Below are 21951 nucleotides of genomic sequence, written 5' to 3'. Positions count from 1 at the left end.
TGTAGTTTACTCTAAAGTAGTTGAACAGCATTGACACGTTTCACTTTAGTTCAAGTTAGGATTTATTGAAGGAGAAAAAAAACGAGCAAACTCTAAATACAATTAAAATTGCTATTGGCAACGTATCTGACACCTTTTAAATGATGAAACCAGTGAATGTCAATGTTATCCCCTATTTGAGGGGCAGTTCACCCATCTAATTTGTTTTGTATTTAGTAACTCACCCCAGCCTTGAACTCACGTTCAAAATGGACCAATGCTGTAAGCTTTGGAAGGCAATCTTAGCCAATCGGGATGGAATATGGAAAATCGGACAGATCCATGTTGATCACATGACTATAGAGATAGTGTCTACCGATCTGCGTGATGTATGGATAACATATATAGAAGTAATATTTAAAAAAATCACACCCATGTGAAATGAGGGGCGCTCTTATCATCATACACCTCTCCCCATGCCTTCCGCCTGGTGAAGACAATTCTCAATGTAATCACTGGGAGGACTGGCTACACCGAATGTTTTAAGTATATAGCATTGCTCTTGGTTAAGATTGGCCTATTTACTTCCATCTATCAAATATTGGACTATTGCATCAGGAATGTGACAAAGATTTCCATGAATTCAAGGCTTCATGGGCTGAGTAATTCATTTAAAAAGTCATGAAGCATTGAAGCACCCCTTTGAAAGCGTTATTCGTCAGTGCATGTTTACATAGGCTGTTATACAGTACTGTAGCAACCTTTGAGGTAGAAGTACTCCTTCAAAACAGCTATACGGTACAAGCACCTATACGGGGCAAATAATCATTCAAAACCATACATGTTGAGATGTTTTTACAGTTTACAGTAGTGCTAATTATAGCCATTAGAAATTACTCAGTAGATCACATTGTTTTTAGCCAAATAGGCTCTGTCTGTGCAGCCAAAGACAAATTACTTCCTTCACAGGTGTTACCAATCTAACTATAAATGCACCAAGTCTCTGTGTGTACGTCTGTACGTCTGTAATCCACGTAAATCGAGAACCGTTCGCCCCACCTACTTCAAATTCGACACACGCATTCCACATCCCCACAGGGAGTGCAGTGCCCGGTGTCGTTCCACATCCCCACAGGGAGTGCAGTGCCCGGTGTCGTTCCACAACCCCACAGGGAGTGCATTTCCCGGTGTCTAATCGGTCGGAACCACGGTTGTCCAGAACCGCCACAAAAGTCCTCTGCCCGGGCTCCCACGGGCACTGCCCCCTCCGGGCACCACTCTAGTTATACTAATTAGGCCAACCATTCTATTCTTGTCAAACCGCAATAACTCTATAGGTCAAACAATTAACTAACAGATGTTGTGTCAAGGCGCACTGCTGTGCCCTGAGACAAGTGCAGGGCATGCAGGCGCGCCTCTAGGATTTTGTGACAACCACGCATTGTAGTTATTAGTTGTGAATTGCTATAAGATGAAGTCTAGTCTGGCATTAATTTAATGAGGACACAGACAGACAGACAGACAGACAGACAAGATTCCCTTAGGTCTGTGGTATTTTGTGCGGCCGGTGTAGTACTACATCCACCGGCCCAGGGGGCAGCGTCTTGATGAGGGTCCAGACCTCGAGGCGTCTCATGCCCACCACACTGACATCTTGGATCTGCAGCAGTTGGTCTCCTGGACACACCTGCTCCCCCGGACCTCCTGACGAGTGGTGGGGGGAAAAAAAACATACTCAAAAGCAGTGTTGATTTCGTCGACTAAAACTAAGACCCCGTTTAGACAGAGACGTTTCAAAAGATATCACTGAGTCGGTGTCAAAAGGTTTACTGCATACACTTAATCGAATCAATTAACCTATCTGTCTACACTACAACAACCAAAACGGCAACCGGCCCTGAATGCGCCTGTAGTATATATGGCCAGACTGTAGGTGGTGCTGTAGCACTAGCTCGCACAAAGCCCCAAAAAGAGAGAAGTAGACATGATGCCAGAGTTGCCGCATGTCTGTTTATTATAAGCGTATTTGGGCTTCTTTTTTGGCTTGTTAAGTGTATAGTTGATTATTTGGTCTTGTTTCCTATGATTTTATTTTACTTAGCACATTATAAAAACTAAATAATGAAAAATACAGGAAAGGGAAAGTGCCTGGATGAGGCAAGTAGCCCAATGGGCTACAAGATAGACTACAATGAAACATTTAGGACATGATTGTATAGATTTACCTAAAAACACGATTGGACTATATCAAATACAACAAAAGTATTCATGGCTGAGGGAAGTAGGGGTGCTAGAGCGGCTGAAGCACCCCCTCCCCCCAGGCACAGCCCCCCCTCGAACAGGAGGGAGGGAAAAAAAGGGGAAAAAAAGATATAGAAATAGAATAGAAATGTCACGTTATTATTGATATAAATAAAAAGTGGACTGGTTGGAGGATAAAATAAATAGTATTCTTAAACCACACTTGTGTGACGTTTGTTTTTATATTCATCATCGTCTCTGCTCTGCTGCTGACGCTATTTCCGGTTACCTTTACGCACGGGGCGCACGGATTTGAATTTCTCCGGTCAGCCTGACTGTGTGTGTTGTTGTTATCAACATGGCTGAGAAGAGAATGAGTGATTTCTTTGGTGGGTCCAAGCCCAATTCTACAACAGGTCGTTAAGAGGAAGCAATCTGATTGGTTGAAACGGTTTCTAGCCGTTGATCAAACCAGCACTGTTCACCACCTAATCAAAACAAAGAATTCAGCCGCTCTGTTTTCCCAGAGCGCTAGCAAACTCGGTGGCTAGGTTAGCTAGTTTATTTGGACATTTGTGGTCGTAGTGACTACATCTGTCATTAAAAAAATAATAATAATAATCAGTGATGCTTGCAGAACTCGACTTCGTCTCGTTCCCCTACCGCATCACTGTCGTGGCAATAATCACGTTAAACAACACCCTCTCGTGTAATATTGCTTAAATCAAGTCTAGTTCATGAACCCTTCATGAGCACCAGCAGCAGTGTGAAGTTGTCATCGAAGGAGGAGGACAATAATAAAAATAACAACAGCAGCAGCAGCACCAGCAGCAGTGTTCAGCCGGGGCCGAGCTCGAGTCTAACGGCACGCCCGGGCGGCCACGGCCCCCTGCACCTGCAGCCATAAGCCAGGCGACTACCGTTATTACCCTCACGTACATAATGACATGCTGGACTAGCCTGGCTAATAAGCCAGACCGAATCAGCCGTTGGCAAAAAATAAATTGCTCGCGACAGTGTTGTGTGATATTAGTCTGGCTTATTAGCCAGGCTAATCCTGGACAAGCAACACACGTTGGATATACAGTACAGTAAATGCCATGATGAGGGAATTAACCACCCCGGAGCGCAAGAGCACATTTGGGGTTTAAGGTAAAGCATTGACTATTGAACTATATTATTTCTCTAATAGTCACTATTGCAGTGAGAAAGAATATAGTATTTACTAATTACTATGGCCGCCGTGCCAACTGAACTGCTGAATGCTGCTGCGATTTAATGTTAGATATTAGATTCTGACGGGGAGGGATCTTTGATGAATGATGACGATGCAACACCCGGGTTCGCCGAGTCAGCTCGTCTGTTGTATATTAGGGCTATAATATTATATGTTTTGTTTTGATATCGGCGCCTTGCCAATGGCATGTGTAGCCTAAATAGGCCAATGCCTTTTTATGATGCAGTTTGTTCATATAACTTGCGTGTGGAGAGGGAAAGTAAAAGCCACTTTTCCGCGTGAAAATGCGCAAAAACGTGCGTGCGCGAGGATCAAGCACGCGCGCACGCCCCCTACTAAACGCTCAGCCCCTGCTAATGTAAAGCACTTCCCGCGGGCCTGAAAGCATTCCTAATTAAAAGATATAACACTTGGTTATCTACAGTAAGAGAAAAGAGATAATAAAAATATATAAACAAAAACACTAAAACATTCCAAGTGACTAAAACGTGACTAAAACTTAATTAAAACTATTCAAGAGACTAAAACTAAAATCAAAATCTGCTGCCAAAAATAACACTGCTCAAATGTTTTACTTAGATGTAAAAGTATATCGATGTTGTAATGTAGACATAACTAGTGGTATCCCCCTTTAAGTCTATTCAACTACCGTATATTACCAAATAGTAGCCCGGGCCGTTAATATGCAAAATCGATTCGGACCCCGGGCTGTTATAAGAAGCCGGGCCGTTATTCGCCATAGGCTGTTATTTATTTTTGCACCGGCCTGCACAAGGCCATTATTTGGTTTCAGTATAAACATACAGTAACATGTAGTGCAAATATTGTCTGGAACTGGTATTACCATAATAATAATTAAAAACAAACAAAGCTACAGTGTTCCCCTGAGTGCCTCCCCAGTGTTCCCCTGAGTGCCTCCCCAGTGTCCCCCTGAGTGCCTCCCAGTGCCTCCCCAGTGTCTCCCCAGTGCCTCCCCAGTGTCTCCCCAGTGCCTCCCCAGTGTCTCCCCAGTGCCTCCCAGTGCCTCCCCAGTGTCTCCCCAGTGCCTCCCCAGTGTCTCCCCAGTGCCTCCCCAGTGCCTCCCCAGTGTCTCCCCAGTGCCTCCCAGTGCCTCCCCAGTGTCTCCCCAGTGTCTTGCCAGTGCCTCCCCAGTGTCTCCCCAGTGCCTCCCAGTGCCTCCCCAGTGTCTCCCCAGTGTCTTGCCAGTGCCTCCCCAGTGCCTGCCCTGCAGTGTCCCCCAGTGTCTCCAATAACAATACAAGAGCAATAATATACAAATTAATCTTAATTTATTAATCAAATTAATTAATCAATTTTTTCAAAACCCCCGCTCCCAGCACCATGCCAAAGCTTTTTCCTGCAGGAAACACTGCAACCTAACAACATAGTGTTAGTTACTTTTTTACATCTGTTCTTTTTTCCATGTTGTCTTGCTTGGGGGGGGATTGATAGCATACAATATCCTCATTAATGCATAGGCCTGGAAATGGGGTAAAATACATTTGGAAATGTTGTAGAATATGAATTGTTAAAAAAATAATTGTGGGAACTAAACTTGTGGGACTGTAGCAATCTCAATGCTATACCAATACTCATCATCTTCCTCCAATTTAGTGCAACAATATTGTACAAGACCTACAAGCTCACAACGCGCTGAGGCTCGACGCATTGTGAGCTTGTATCTGCTATTTCTTTGCACACCGGCCACGGCTTTTTGCACCGGTCTGCACCTGGCCATCATTTGGTTACATACAGTTCCATGCAGTAATCTTTTTTTAGTATGGTAAACAATAAACATTGCAGGCAATGCATTTTGATTTAATTGTAAGAGGGAGCGTATCAACACACAGGTGTAACCACTGTTCTGATTGAGCATGGGGAAGCAGCGGACAAATACATGATTTCATTATAAACTGTAAGCCTACGCACCGGTAGATTTTCACCCAATGAAAATTTACACTTCACAGATTATAGGCCATTTGGAATTAGAACAATCGGTTAAAGATTGACCGAGAATAACACGATTTAAATATCAACTTTTTTGTTGCAGGAGGACTTGTTGCGCTGAGGTGTTTTATAGTAGGCTACTATACTTGTGAGGACCTGGCTGCACGCCGCGCACCAAACTCACAAAGCGCTGTCATGATGCAACACTTGGAGCTTGTAGATACACGGATGACAATAAACATTTCACAGACTTTACAACTTTACATTAAAACAATTGGTTGTGCATAGGCTGCATAGGCACTTGTGAAACTAAAGTATAGCCTAGATTTATTGTATAGATGTGGATTATGGAGGACTGGTAGCCTACGTGTTGCGCTGCTGTGAGGTGATGGCGTGCGGAGATCTGCAAACTCAATACGGTGAACACGCATATAATAATATAAATGAGGGTTGAGGCTGATGAAGTTTGCATATAACGGCCCGTGGGCCGTTATATGGAGGAGGGCGGTTATTTGATGGAGGCGGTTATTACGCAAAATGGTGTCGGAACCTGGGCTGTTATAAGAAGCTGGGCGGTTATTTGCGCATGGGCTGTTAATTGGTAATATACGGTATTAGGTATTAATCAACAATAATCAACTACGATCAAGTCTAATGAAGGTTAGTACACTAAAGTGTGTGTGTGTGTGTGTGTGTGTGTGTGTGTGTGTGTGTGTGTGTGTCTCACCGTGGAAGATCTTCTGGATGCTCAGAGGTTTGTCTCCCAGGCTGGAGCCAGCCCCTCCCTCCAAACTGAAGCCCAGGTCTCTGCTGCGTTTCTCCAGACGCACGCACACACGCTGGCCTGAGAGACGCATGCACGCACACACGCACGCACACACACAGACAAACACACACACACACACACACACACACACAGACGTAAAGGGTGTTCAATAGCAGTTATGAGGAAATGCACACAGATACTTTCCACCACTGAATCCCACCACTGACGGGGCGAAGCCCTCTCACCTGTCGCTGTGGGCGGCGGCGTTTGCTGTGAGGCCGACGCCGGAACTCCTCCCTCCCCCGCCTTATATGGAGCTGCGGAGGCGCTGGCGGCCCGCCCCGCCCCCCTCCTCAGCACGACCACGCCCATGCTGCGCTCCTTGGCTCTCTTCAGCGTCCGCAGTGCCTCCAGGTGGGCGGAGCCGCAGAGCGCCGTGCCGTTGATTGACAGCACGTGGTCGCCCTCCCGGACGGAGCCCTCCTGTGCCGCGGCGCCCGTCGGGAACACCTTGTGCACCTGGATGGACAAACGAGTCGTGTTTTTTTGAGTGGTGCAACCACTCCTACAACCAGCAATGTCCGTGTACCTGTTTGTGTACCTGTTTGTGTACCTGTGTGAGCACGAGTATGTGACTTTTTTCTTTGAGGGGCGCTATTTATAGCCTCTCCTATGCTAGCCTTGGTCCCAGCCTTACTCATCTGCGATGAGAAAAGCCTGGTCACAATATAGGCAGAGAGTGCATAGCCGGAAATGTCGGTCCGGAACATCCGTCAGATAATTTCCCCCGGATACGATTTTTTCCGGTGTTCTGCCTTCCAATCAATTGTATCATTTGGTGGAGGGGGGGGGGGGGGGGATGTACTGTGGAGACAGACGTTAGTTCCGATGTATCAATAGTCCAAAATACATGGCCGGTTAAGGGCCGATTCATACTCCTATTTTACCGCTGTTTCGGCGCTGTAGTGCCGAAATGATTTTGGCTCGTCAGAAAATTTCAGTAGCACCGAAGAGCCGACTTTAGGACGGTACCCGGCCCCCCGAACCTCAAATGACGTCAAATTGTAGGCTCTACAGCGCCGAACCGACTTTTATTCGGCTCTAAAATAGGAGTATGAATCGGCCCTAAGACTCACCCGTGGCCTCGGGTTAGGTGAGGGTTTGGCGTCGGACCAAAGATACACAAAAAATCACACCTGTGTGAAGTGAGGGGCGCTCTTATCATGTTACATGTTACATATACATCTAATATATTAAAGTCCAACTAACTCATGTTGCTATGATTATAGGTGATGTAATGACAATGTAAAACAAACGGTGTCAAAACAAACATTGAATTATCTTCATTGTTAATGGCATCTAATGTTTGTGTTAGGGACGAGATGATGTACATTTTCTCCCTCATTGTCAATGGTGTTTTTAAAACAAACATTGAACTAAAGACAAACATTAAACCAATCATTCATGATTGATGATGTATGATGATGACGTGTATAGAAGCAGTAACCACAGTTGCCGACTACCGACTAATACAGTGGTTATCAACCAGTGGTCCTTGAGGGGGTTCCGGGTGGTCCCCATGCTAAATGATGGAGAGTTGGTAATCAAACGGACCCTTATTAGATCTTTAACTGAGTGTAAAATTAAACCAATTAATGGACCCTTACTTATAATAAAGGGACGCTCCGCACACTCAGATCTGCGCACAATCAATGTAATTATTTAGCAAGCTCTCGGGAAGGTCAGTAGACCGAAATTAGAGAAGGTATAATAATAATAATTGTTATTATGATGCGTTTCAATGCAGCATGGAATTGTGACAAATTATTATCCAACGATATATACAGTAGGCTATAGTCCTCGATATGAAAACCACTGGACTAATAGACAGACATGACAGACACACAAAGTCACATGTTGGAGCGGTTAGCCCAGCTAAAACAATAGTCACGTCTGGGAACTCATGGTAGCCTCGTCTAAATACAGAGGTTTGAACCATTTCATCCACTAGAGGGCAGCATGGTGTCATTCTATACTGACTGACTGACTGACTGTTCTGTCTGTGTGTGTAATCACTGAAACTGCATTGAAACGGCTTTAGTTCTTCGAGGTTGTCTGCATTCATGGCTGTCCTAACATCTTTTTAATGATACTGTAGTCATTATGTATGCTGCTGTTTTATTCACTCATACTGTACATTGCGGACACTGCCACTAGGCCAGTCATTGCAATAGTAATCGTTCAAGGTTTTCTTCATGATCCTTAGGGTCATCCAAATAACATATTACAAATTGAGTATTATACATTTTGGATCATGTTAAAGGAGAATTCCATGCTAGAATTAAGGCTTTCTTACCTTTATTTTGTAGTTGTTACGTCCCCACCAATGAGGTCAAGGTGTTATTTTGTGCAAAAGCTCCTTATTGGCTATTTCCCTCACCATAAGCCCTAAATGAATTGCATTGAATTGAATGGGAATTGAATGGGGCTATGGGGTGTTGTGCTAATTCGCTTATTTCCATCGCTCAAAATTGTATATAATTATCCTCTCTTCATAACTACTTATTTCGATGGAAATAAGCAAATTAGCACAACACCCCATAGCCCCATTCAATTCCCATTCCATTCAATGCAATTCATTGAGCGCTTATGGTAGGGGAAATAGCCAATAAGGAGCTTTTGCACAAAAAAACACCTGGACCTCTTTGGTGGGGACGTAACGACTACAAAGAAAGGTAAGAAAGCCTTCTAGCATGGAATTCTCCTTTAAATTCAGGGGTTGAATTTTAATTATGCTTTAAGAAGCATGTAATGTGTCAAACTAGGGGTTTTCATGATTCTGAATCCATTCCAAGCATTAGTTTTGCACAAAAGACACTCCTTGGGCTGTTTTTTGGCTGTGGCTATGGCTTAATTTAGCCCAATGAGTGTTTTCTGTGCAAAACTAATGTTTGGAATGGATTCAGAATCATGAAAATCCTCTAGTTTGACACATTAAATGCTTCTTAAAGCATAATTATAATTAGATTAGTTTTGCCTTATAGCTTTTTAATGGTAGGCCTACTCCAACTTTCAACCCCTGAAATTATGCATGATCCAAAATGTATATAATTCTCAATTTTTTACGGAGTAAAATAGTGTGTGGCTGGGTGGCACGAAAATAGCATGGTTGTTTTTTACCACCTGTGCGCAACCTAACACACACACAAACACACATGCACATATGAACTGTATATGTGGTGTGCCAGTACAGTACAGTACAGTACAGTACAGTACAGTACAGTACAGTACAGTACAGTACAGTACAGTACTGTAGAGGGTACAGTAGAGGGATCCCCACACGGTGGTCACTGTCATTTCTCAACCGTTTCGGACGTGGGGCGGCTCGCCGGATTCGGCCTGGCCCCCTGGGCACGTTCCTGGGGGTTTGGATGTTCGAGGGACTCCCCGGGGACCCCCGGAGACCCCCATATGGTAACTCTGTCATTTCTCTACCATTTCGGACGTGGGCACCCTGGCCGTGGTCCTGTGGGCCTGGAACTTCCCGGGGGGCCCCCACACGGAGTTGCACCACTCACTTCACACGGGTGTGATTTTTATTATGTTATTTGGATGACCCTTAAGGATCATAAAAAACATGAACGATTACTATTGCAATTTATTTTGGGTCAAATCTTAGATTTGACTGGCCTATACCTGTTTCGAATGCTGTATCAATGCATCGAAAGGGCAACATTACGTTTAATCAGACTCTGGCATTACTCACTCTGTATACCAATTTGTGTGATTTTTAGACAAAATCTGCAGGAGTAGGGACAACATCAGGTTTGATCAGATCATTGAATGCTTTCAGTAGCGTCTACTGACCTACAAGATATCAGTGTTGGGTTAGTAGTACTAATGTCAGACAACGTGCGTCGTCGCTGTCAAAACAGTAGCCGTAATCGGCACACATAATGCAGCCTATACTGAGATCTTGGTAGGTCAGTAGACGATACTGAAAGCATTCAATGATCTGATTAAACCTACTCCTGCAGATTTTGTCTAAAAATCACACAAATTGGTACAGAGTGAGTTGTGAGTATAGCCTATCTCTGGGGTTATGTAACCAGTGGTGGGAAAAGTACTTAGTTGTTTTACTTAAGTAAAAGTGCCAATATTGCAATTTATTTAACAAAATATTTTTTATCCCACGATTTTGTAACCCATTTTTTACCCCTGTGTCAATAATTATCTACTGTGATCCTGGGCTCTAAACACCCTCCGCCAACCTGGGGAGAGCAACAATATTGCAATTTAGAACTACTTTGTTACAAGTAAAAGTACGGAATTGAAAATGTACTTGAGTAAAAGTACAAAAGTATCAGCATCAAAATGTACTTAAATTTTTAATTCTAAAAATGTTGTATAATATTTTCATGTGTGGAAAAATTAATAAGAAAACTTTGATAAAAACAAAAAACTTAAATTACTAAAAGTATAAGTATTCATATTGCAGAATGTCCCATTTCACAAGTTCAAAATGTGTACAAAATCTATTAAAAATTTATTTCTATTTTCAAACGGCCGAAATGTATAGGGTTGAAGTGGTTAATGTTATGTTTTCTATAATCAAAATTAAAGTACTAAACTAAAGTTTTCAAATAATTGTAGTGGAGTAAAAGTACAAATTTTGGCTCTGAGATGTAGTGGAGTAAAAGTAAAAGTACTGGAAATTGGAAATACTCAAGTACAAATACCTCAAAATGGCACTTAAGTACAGTACTTACAGTAACCAACATCTACCGTATGATATTATTGTCGGGTCCCATTCCATTCGGATATGACTGATTGCCTTCTAAATGCCTCACACCTTTCGATCTAGCATACAACATTGATGCATGCTAGATGTAAGCAAGATATAAGTGTCACGCATGACTACAAGCTGTTGTATGGCTTTCGGGCTGTGTTTCGACTGCCCCCCCCCCCCCCCCCCCTCATACGACACAAATGTTATGTCAGACCATGTGACTCCCATTGGAAATGCATTGGGGCAAGATGTATCACACCCTTTGTATGTACAACAAGCATACATCAGTCTGTTGCGAAGGTGTGAGTGAGGCCAAAGTGTGCGGGCCCTTGGAGACCTGTGCTTCCTTGTCCCTGGTTGATACTCCGTTGACGGTTTCGTCACCTTTGCATCGCTTTGCATTTTGTTTCGTTTATATCGCTGCTAATCTTACCTGTATCTACGTTTCCTTCTGTACTACCTGCCGGTTCTAACTGCTGTGCTGCCTCTGGTGACTTTTTTTTAATGAAATGAAGGCAGAAGGAACGAATACATAATAAATACTTAAATGACCACTTCACCACTTTTCAACCTATCTTCATATAATAGGTCCTCAGTGCTCCTCACTAATAATCATGAGAAAATGGCACGATTTTTTCCTACTCAGTCTGTGTCTCATAGGAGGGAAACCGTCCTCCAGTGACATCATCATTAGGCAGATTTTTACACAAATGTTTAGATTTTCATTATCGTGAGAACGATGGCTTCCATTTTCGCATTGCAACTTTTCTATTAGCTCGTATTCCCCATCAATGATGTCACAGCCCTCCTATGAGACACATACCGAGTAGAAAAAAAATATTTTTCATGATTATTAGTGAGGACCTATTATATGAAGATACCGGTAGGTTGAAAAGTAGTGAAGTGGTCCTGCAGCAGTGTTTTAACACGTCAAATGGCCATAGCTCTTTGACACATTGCTCTGAGCAGTGCAATATAGGCCTGGCTATCTAGTTCTCAATTATGTTGAGCTTGTAGATTGTAGGTGAATGTTACCGTGAAACCGTGAAATCAGCCCTCAATGGCTTCTGACAGACATAACAGGGGTTGGCCCTTGCATCCAGCAACCCAACCCAGTAGTCACTTTGAGTGGCACCGCAGTGACCGCACGAAGCCACGGGTGAACGTATACATGTAATACTGTATGTCGGACATTAATAAACCTACCGTGAACTTCAACCCTAACCCTATAACTTCAGTCTTAACCGGCAATGTACGTCTGACTCTGAGTCTTAACCATCAGCGGTCTAAAACGTTACTTTATCAGCAAAATAAGTTGTTTGCGGTTTGGCACAAAAATAGTGGCGCAAGCAGGATTCGAACCCGGGAGGTATGGATTCAGAGTCTAATAAAACTAGCCAGCCATGAAGGGAAAAGGGGTTAGGGGATCCCCTCCCCGTATTTCTGGCAGAAGCTGTTGAGGGCTGATTTCACCCTTCTGCATTGCTGTCGGGGGGAAACCAGCTCATAACTCAATTTTTGAGGTTTTAGATTATTATTTTTTTAGCATGAATTGAACACCCTTTACGTCTGTGTGTTGTTTCGAAAATATTGAACCAACGGAAAGTATAGTGACAAAACCTCTTAACTCCATTGGACCCTCAAAATGTCTGCTAAAGCAACCACCTCTCCCCCTCTCATGGAAGTAATTGCTTTGTTGAATGAATGTTATGAGGTTTCCTCCCCGACAGCAGAGATATGTTTACAACAAAAAAAGCTAGCTGGCTTTTTAGACAGACAGACAGACAGACAGACACTGACTGACTGACTGACTGACTGACGGACGGACGGACGGACGGTCGGCAGACAGACAGACAGACAGACAGACAGACAGACAGACAGACAGACAGACAGACAGACAGACAGACAGACAGACAGACTGACTGACTGACTCACAGTGACTGGCTTGTTCTGGTCCAGTCCTCCTGCGATGCTGAAGCCCAGGCCCACACCTACGTCCTTATGCAAGACCACCACCTGTACGTCCTCATAACTCTACACACACGCACGCACACGCACACACACACACACACACACGCACACGCACACGCGCACGCGCACGCGCACGCACACAGTTTAAATGGTAAATGGTGCATTTATATATCCAAAGCGCTTTACATATTATAGATTGTGCATTACATTCACTCATTCGCATGCACATTCACACACCGATGAGGAAACCATGCAAGGCACCAACCAGCACATCAGGAGCAATTAGGGGTTCAGTGTCTTGCTCAAGGACACTTCTACACACCCTCCGGTCCGGTTGCCAACCGGCAACTCTACCCCTGAGCCACTGCCGCTCAGTTTAATTAGATCAGTTAGTGTAAATCGCTAGGCCTATATCTGCTCCTTTGCACTTTTGTACAATGAAGCAGGGCCTTCATTGATAGTATAGTCCAATATTAGTCTAGTGCACTTTGACAGCATATCCCGTATTACTTGAAACTAATACTGCACTTTATGCAGTTACTTTAGTTAAAAATCTGGATGGCTTGATTCTAAAATAATTGATTTTGTCTAGTTTGTCTAAATAATAGTTTTGTCTATGGGAAGAAATAATAATGGCTGATTAAATTTTTCAGTGGAACCAAACAACCACGCTATGCCTCATACTGTCAGACGGTGTGGTATACAGTGTTGTTTTTGCAGCAATTTTAGTTTTAGTCATAGTCTTTGGACTGAAACTTAATTTAGTTTTAGTCATATTTTAGTCACCTGTTCGAATGTTTTAGTGTTAGTCTAGTTTTAGTCGACTAAGTGTCATGCGATTTTAGTTGAAGAAATCTACTGGTGATTTAGTCGACTAAAATGTATTTTGGCGGGCCTTGATGCCGTCGTAAGGACAGATTATACACTTGCTGAAAATAGCCGATCTACAACGCGCTGCGACGCGTTGTGAGCTATTTTCAGCATGCCAAAAAAGAGCAAAATGACTTATACTGGATCTCTTGTCCACTAGTCCCTTCCTCTACTGGATCTCTTGTCCACTATAGTCCCTCCCTAACATTTTAGTCTAGTTTCTATTTGTTGACGAAATTGTCAGTACATTTAGCCTCGGTTTTATAGTCACCATAGCTTATAGTTTTCATTTAGTTTCCATTTTTAGTTTTCGTCGGCGAAAAAAGGTAGTCGACGAACATTTTTCGTCTTAGCTTTAGTCGACAAAATCAACACTGCGGTATCTATACAGTATAGAGCGCCGCAGTCCCCGCCCCCTTTCAGAAAAGCGAGTGGCCCAGGAAGTGGAAGCCACCATGCATTCTCCCATCGGCACTTTTAATATAATTTATTTAAAGACGGTTACGCCGCGGACAAAGCCAATTCGGATCGTGACGAATCATGACGACGAACACAATATTTTGGGCCGATCAAATAATTTATAAGACGAAAAATGAAACAAATAGTGTTGTCTCCCATGACTTTCTTTTCTTCTTTCTAATGATTTGATCGTCCCAAAATATTGTGTTCGTCGTCATGATTCGTCACGATCCCGAATTGGCTTTGTCCGCGGCGTAATACCGTCTTTAAATAAATTATATTAAAAGTGCCGATGGGAGAATGCATGGTGGCTTCCACTTCCTGGGCCACTCGCTTTTCTGAAAGGGGGCGGGGACTGCGGCGCTCTATACTGTATAGATACCGCAGTGTTGATTTTGTCGACTAAAGCTAAGACGAAAAATGTTCGTCGACTACCTTTTTTCGCCGACGAAAACTAAATGGAAACTAAATGAAAACTATAAGCTATGGTGACTAGCTGCTTTTCTGAAAGGGGGCGGGGACTGCGGCGCTCTATATAGGGCTATACCTGGAGAGTGCTGTCCCCGAGTCCCCTGACGTCCTGCAGGAGGCGCTCCAGCTCCTCGGCGGGCATGACGGACACGTAGGACAGCGCCGACATGTCGGAGCGCAGAGAGTTGGACCAGTCCTCGCCGCTGCTGCTGCTGCTGTCGCTCTCCGACGCGTACTCCACTCCGCCCAGGTTGCACAGATCTGCGAGACTATACACACACACACACACACACACACACACACACACACACACACAATTTACAGCAGTGGCGTGCACAGAGGGTGCAGGTCTTTTTTCCGACAGCATATTGATCCGAAACCTCAATCCTAACCTAACCCTAACCGCAAGCACGGGAGCAGCGCATGTCGGACCATCGCTTTTTCGCATCGCAACGAATGTCCCCCCGCTGCGGAGCGGACCGTTGCCCCGTCGGCTAGAATGCTGTCGGAAAAAAGGCCGCCTCCCGTGCACAGATACACTAGGCCTGCCCTTTTCTCCTCTGCGAAGCAATGTGCCCTTTTGAAGGGGGAAAAAAAACACACACCAGAAGCAAGGATTTGAGTTAAAAACGTTCGCTCTGAAAGAATATATATTCAAAGATTTGCACCACATTTTCAGGATAAAAAGAAAATAGCAGACCTACAAGCTCATAGCGCGGCACCGAGTGCCGCGCTATGAGCTTGTAGATCCGCTATTTTTCAACAGCTAAAGTATAACGTGATGCTAAAATTGTTTTTTTGTACACTGTACAGTATGTGGACCATGGTGGTCTTGATAAAAAAGCTTCTAATGTCTTATTTATGCCCCCAAAATCTATAAATCTCACACTATTAAGGCAACCGGCCGGTTCCACTCGCTGCACAATGTGCCCTTTTTCCCACTTGAGCAACTGCCCCTCTACATGTGTGCACGCCACTGACTTACAGAGAGTTGCAGGGACGTGCACACATAGATATCAAAGGGGGGGCCAGGGTGAGTCAGTCTACAGACAAAACTAAATACTAAATTGGGAGTGAGTCTGCAGTTTCTGACTACAATGAGGAGCTTGTTTGTTAAACAGCCAGTAAACAACACATTAAGCACTGTCACAGTGTTACACTGTTGTTTTTGCAACCAGCAAACAAGGTTTTCTACCGGGGAGAAGGGTTGGCTATACCGTGTATAAATCATGTTGACTGCATGCGCCAGGCTATTGGCGACCATGCAGGCTCAATGAAGTATACTGTACGTGTATAGAGGGGTGTTTCAAGCTCATGTAAAACGGGAGGCCTCTACTTTGGTCAGACATACAGTAGCATCGGTCCGACTGGATTAAGGTCGGTGAGGGGTGCGTTAAGACGACCGGATTAAGGGTGGTTGAGGGGTGCGTTAAAACGACCGGACTAAGGTTGGTTGAGGGGTGCGTTAAGACGACCGGATTAAGGGTGGTTGAGGGGTGCGTTAAAACGACCGGACTAAGGTTGGTTGAGGGGTGCGTTAAAACGACCGGATTAAGGTTGGTTGAGGGGTGCGTTAAAACGACCGGATTAAGGGTGGTTGAGGGGTGCGTTTAAACGACCGGATTAAGGGTGGTTGAGGGGTGTGTTAAAACGACCGGATTAAGGGTGGTTGAGGGGTGCGTTTAAACGACCGGATTAAGGGTGGTTGAGGGGTGCGTTAAAACGTCCGGATTAAGGTTGGTGAGGGGTGTGTGTTTAAACGACCGGATTAAGGGTGGTTGAGGGGTGCGTTAAAACGACCGGATTAAGGTATGGTGAGGGGTGCGTTAAAACGAACGGATTAAGGTTGGTTGAGGGGTGCGTTAAAACGACCGGATTTGGGATAGTGAGGGGTCCGTTAAGACGACCAGATTGAGGTTGGTGAGGGGTGCGTTAAGGGTTGGGAGAGGGGTTAAGGTCAGCTTTAGGTGTGCTGCCCCGTGGGTGCTTATAGGGCTAGGGCAGGGGCGCCCACACTTTTTTGACTTGAGAGCTACCTTCAAAATGCCCAGCTAAACGAGATCTACCCACCCAAAGAATTGCCAACTTGCTGAAAATAGTTTTTTTTTTCTAAAGTAGCCTAGAATAGTGGTCACATACAGTATAATAGAAGGGTGGAAATGGAATTGGTTGTTTTTTTAGTAGGCCTATACTGTATATAACTTTGTAATGCTACTGAGGTTTGTGCGCAACACTTTTGAAAACATAGAAGATATTGCATTGTGGCTTTAAGCTGACAGGCACTTTTTGATGTCAAAAGTCAAGTCGCCTTAATTCAAGTGGCAGATGCCTATTTTAAATTAAAATTATATATTTTTAGGGGCATCATGTGATCTACCTGCACAGCCTGTGTGATCTACTGGTAGATCACGATCTACCTTTTGGGCACCCCTGCTGAGGGTTTGAGATATCGGACCAATGGTATGTCTAACCAAAAGCATGCACACATGTAAAAGGCTCTCCAACGTTGTAGAGCCTGGGTGCTTCAAAACGCCACTGAGCAACTTCCACTGAAACGAATAGCAGGGGGGGGGGGGGTTATCGCTCCAGTTCAGTCTCTATCCTTTCAATACTATGGTAAAACCCCACCTGACACAGAAGCTCCTGCGATCCGATTGGTTGCTGGTGATGGTCGCCGTCGACTCGTCCGAGTCGTAGTTGGAGTCTTGGTCCTTCTCGGTGCCGCCGTCGTCGTCGTCGTCGTCGTCGCGGTCGTCGTCGCGGTCGTTCCAGCCCTGGATGCGCTGGTTCCAGGTGGTCACCCAGGCCTCCAGCTGGGAGTCCTCCACGGCGGCTCCCTGATGGGAGGTCACCCAGGCCTCCAGGGAGTCCTCCTCCGCTGCTGCTGCTGCGCCCCGGGGCTTCTTCACCCTGCGGGTCTCCAGGGCGCAGCCGTCTGCTGCGCCGCCCTCGTTCCTCACGGTGCCACTGGACAGGACTGGAGCAAAAAAAAAAAAATGGTTACAATGCAGTTGGCTGACACACGCTAATGATTTTTTTTTTTTTTTTTTCTCGACGCAATTGTGAACAATAGCCAAGTAATACATAGCAAGATACATATCCATTGGCCAATCAAATGGTTCACTGCAGCTCAACAGTCAGTGTGAGGGGGTGGTCAGGAGATATCTGTGAGCTCTGCGTTTAAAGGCTGTTGTCTGTGATGGAGTCCACTACATGCTCTGGTATAGGCTGTTCCACACCTGGACAGCAGTGTGGAGAAAAGTTCTGTCCAATGTCCGTGTTTTGGAGCGTGGGGGGGTCGAGAGCATGTTCTGGTGTGTCGAAATGTATAAGTGAGTGAGCCTTGTAAAGGAAAGGAATTAAGGTACTATGTTTACCCAGGGTAACTGGACTAAGCTCAAGAACTTGTTTACAGCCAGGCCCTGCTCATAGAACCTTTCATGGTAGAGGTTCAATGCCTTGCTCAAATGGCACTTCAGCGGTGGTAATTTTAACGTGCCGGTCCGGGGATACGATCTAGCGACCGATATCAAGACCGCTCAGCAAACCGTTCGGCCACCGCTGCCTCAATGTGCCGAGCCATGAGGCCCATATACAGTATAGGGCAGGAGGCTATCTCCTGGGGTCCGCGTCAATATGCCGACGGTCCATTGGTCCGATCGACAACCTACCTCAAACCCTCACCCTAACCCTAACCTCCCCCGGGGCAGACACCTAAACCTAACCACCCACCCTCTCCCGACCCCCAGCGCACCTCGGACCAATGCTCCTTCGGAGCAATGGTCCGTCGGATCATAGGGTGCTTCCCATCTCCTGTTTCTGTAGCCATGAGGCCCATATAGGGCAGGATCCTGTCCTCTCTTTCAAGTACAACCCCCTGGACACGATGTACAGTACAAGTACACCCCCTGGACATGACGCTAGTATGTCGCAGGGACTAGCTTACCCTTGATGCTGAGTGCCAAGCAGGGATTTACCCCCAATCCAACCCTATTGATGTTGAGTGCCAAGCAGGGAGGCACTGGTATGACCCTGGCCGGGGATCGAACCCTGACCTGAAAAGAGTTGTGTGCAGCCCTGTATATAGAACTAGAACAATAAGCGACGGAAAGGGTATTGTCCAGTTTACAAAACGATCTAATTAAAATCATAAAGAAAATGACAATTTGGTCAATTTATTTAATACATAATTTTGGGAGGCTATCCTTTTAGTGTTTTGCTCATTTTATATATAAATATAATATAATACGGTACTTTTCAGACCTTTTTGAATGTCGTCCCTGACAAATACCCCAAATTACAATTAATACAAAAAGCACTAAAGGCCTACCGGTATATACAAAAAGCTAGAACTAACACTAAGGCCTATATGCTGTCCTGTGCTCCAGTTTTCAGGTGATAAGATGACCACCGAAACGGTGGTCAGAGTAAAAAATCACACCCGTGTGAAGTGAGGGACACTCGTATCGTCTTACAACATCGAGGTTGTAGAATTTGCGCAGTAACAGACACAAAACAAACATTAAATTCATTGTTCATTGTTAATGGCATTTAACGTTTGCGTTAGTGACAAAACAAACATTAAACTCTGTCCATTGTCAATGGCGTTTTTAACGTTTGTCTATAAGGAAAAACAAACATTAAACCTATATATAGCCCTCAAAAACAGAGGGATGTGTGAGCGGTGATATTGTAGTTTTTGGTGTTCACCTTTTCCCCTAATACTGGACTATGAATATAGGCCTTAAAACTAAGCAATGAAAAAAAATCACACCCGTGTGAACTGAGTGGTGCAACTCCCCCCCCCCCTCCCCCTCCTCTCTCTCTCTCTCTCTCATTAGCAGGCAACAGTACAGCACTATCTCTCTCTCTCTATTTCTGGCACAACAGCGCTCCTACTGGTACTAATAGTCATGCTCGTGCTCATTAACGTCACATACATAGGCGGACGACACGGACATCGCTGTTCCTTGGAGTGGTTGCACCGCTCAAAAATATATTATACAGTATATAAATTTGAAACCGTAAGAACCTTGTAGCGGAGAAGGGACCACAACATGTGGGACTTTTCCGGGGGCGGACGTGGAGGTGGTGCAGCTCCAGGGGAGAGAGGAGAGGATATGATGATGATGCTGGCGGGGGGACGGCCCGGAGCCGCGCTTCTGACCGTGCAGGCCGGCGGAAGAGACTCCGGCGGCATCGTCCCCATGCGCGGTGACAGCGGCGTCGGAGAAGCAGGGCGAGTCGTCGGGGTTGGTTGGCGTCGCGTCGTCGTCGTCGCCGTTGTGCGTTCTCTGACCGCGCGACCGTGAACCGTTGCCGTTGTTGTTGTTGTTGTTGTTGGAGTCGCATAGCGGCAAGGACAGCGCGTGGGCGCCTGCGCCGATGAGGTTCCCGCACGTCTGCATCGTCGTCGTCCCCCCCCCGCCGCCGCCATCTGCGTCGCCTAATTCTCGCTCGTGTGGAACGGGATCTGCGCCGCCGCCCGGGGAAGCCGACGCCGCGTTCGTCGACCTCGTGACCTCGCGTCTCCTCTCCTCCTCCTCTTCCTCGTCGTCTCGCGGTTCCCTCCGGATTCCCGCCGCCGTGGTACTGTCCGAGCCTCCGCCGCCGCCGCCGCCGTCGTCATCACGTCCCGTTCTCTGCGGGGTCTTCTTCTTCCCTCCTCCAACGCTCGGCTCAGTGTCGTCTATCGTTCTGTCGGGGGTCTTCTTCAGCTCGTCTATCGCTCGGTCCGACCTGCTCCACAAACGGAATGTTAAAATATCCACCGCGGGGTCTGTTCGAGCAGCCATAAACTAAACAGGTTCATCTCGATGTTCTGGGCATCTTTGTAATGTTAGTGTTAGTAAAAAGCAGGTAAAAGAGTAACGTTTGACTTGAGGCAGACTAACATCAGTCACTCTACCGTTCACAGTAGTAGAAGAGGTGTGCCTGGTTTAAACCCTGCAGCTATGTCGAGTCCGCCTACAGGAAATACGTAAGCTGCGACCATGAGACCCGTTTCTGACTACTCTGATGCACTGATGATGTGTTCTTCTCGAATGCTCAGATATTTTAGCGTATGCAACAAGATGCTGCAAATGGCTGGTGAGGAAGACGCGGGCTCCGTCGTGGGGAGCTCACATGGAGTGGATGGTTTAGGTGCATACAGCGATGAAGCTGTACACCATAATGGCAAACCTGAGTGTTCTAGATAGATTTAATCATGAATTGGAACATTCCAATGTGTTTCTAATGATTAAAATACATGCATCGACTTGACTGAAAGTGTCAAAAGTTAAGTTATAACTCGTTTTCACATAGCCACCATCTTGGAAATGCAAATTAGGGTACCAGACACACCCCATTGTAATGATAAGTAGTCCAACATGTTTGAAATGGTCTAAATAAATAAATAGACACCGCATTTGTAGCTCATTTGGTTCAAATGTTACAGCCAAAACCGTTTTAGGTGGCAGCCATATTGGATTTGTCCGCCATGGCGACCCCGAAGGTCACAGGCTCGGGCGCCCTAGCTTAATCATTAGAGCATCATGCCCTGGGCTAACCTCAGTAAAACTATACCTAAACCTAACCTTAACCTCAGTAAAACTATACCTAAACCTAATCTCAGTAAAGTATATCTAAACCTAACCTCAGTAAAACTAACGCAGTGGCTGGGGGGCGTTTCCAAGAACCCGGAAGCGATGCAGATACGATACCTTATTAGCATGTGACAATCGTGTGTAGACAATCGCATAATGTGAGTGTCCGAACGAATGTAAACCGTTGAGTTCAACCTAGCGATATTTAAGCCAAGTATACATGCCAGTTGTGTGAAGACAACAAGGTGGTCACATATTCTGGCAGGTCACCAACTTCACCGTAATTGATTGAGTGGCCGAGATTTGGCGTATTGGAATTTGGCTATAGAGTCTATGGGCTATATCTTGCGCCATTGTGTCCTTACCCCTTATCCCTAAACTTATTTGCCTTTTTTTTTTACCATTTTGAAAAATAAAAAAATACGTTTTAAAATAGCAAGATCTACAAGCTCACAATGCGTCGATTGAACTATTTTAAAATGTTTTAAAATGGTACAAAAATGGCAAATACGTTTAGGGATTAAGGGGTTTACTTTAGTGCAGTGGTTTCCCAAACCGTTTCACGTCAAGGACCCCCAAATTGACACTAATTATCCCGCGGACCCCCGTTTAAAAAGATATGCCAGAGACCCCC

General features: G+C 45.2%; 2 protein-coding genes and 1 long non-coding RNA gene across 4 annotated transcripts in view; 1 reads left to right on the top strand and 2 right to left on the bottom strand.

Annotated features, from left to right (window-relative positions):
* The window catches only part of LOC308318393, a 533465-nt gene that overhangs the window by 424726 nt on the left and 86788 nt on the right, over nt 1-21951 (top strand). The gene's annotated exons all lie outside the window — the stretch shown is intronic.
* LOC308317918 (uncharacterized protein) lies at nt 818-20525 on the bottom strand (the record flags this gene model as incomplete). The annotated part of the gene is made up of 7 exons (XM_080767266.1): nt 818-1683; nt 6132-6248; nt 6416-6689; nt 12895-12993; nt 14807-14999; nt 17359-17707; nt 19763-20525. The coding sequence occupies 7 exons, from the start codon at nt 20523-20525 to the stop codon at nt 1520-1522; spliced, it is 1959 nt and encodes a 652-aa protein (XP_080623392.1). The 3' UTR covers nt 818-1519.
* The window catches only part of LOC308318388 (uncharacterized protein), a 251965-nt gene continuing 230831 nt past the window's right edge, over nt 818-21951 (bottom strand). For both annotated transcript variants that reach the window (XM_080767920.1, XM_080767921.1), the window contains one exon: nt 818-1518. The gene's annotated coding sequence lies outside the window, so the exon portion shown is untranslated. The remainder of the gene's footprint in view (nt 1519-21951) is intronic.

This window comes from Protomyctophum bolini (assembly GCF_963924005.1).
Source record: "Protomyctophum bolini genome assembly, chromosome: 7".
Lineage (NCBI taxonomy): Eukaryota > Metazoa > Chordata > Actinopteri > Myctophiformes > Myctophidae > Protomyctophum > Protomyctophum bolini.
This window is presented reverse-complemented; position numbering and strand designations above follow the sequence as displayed.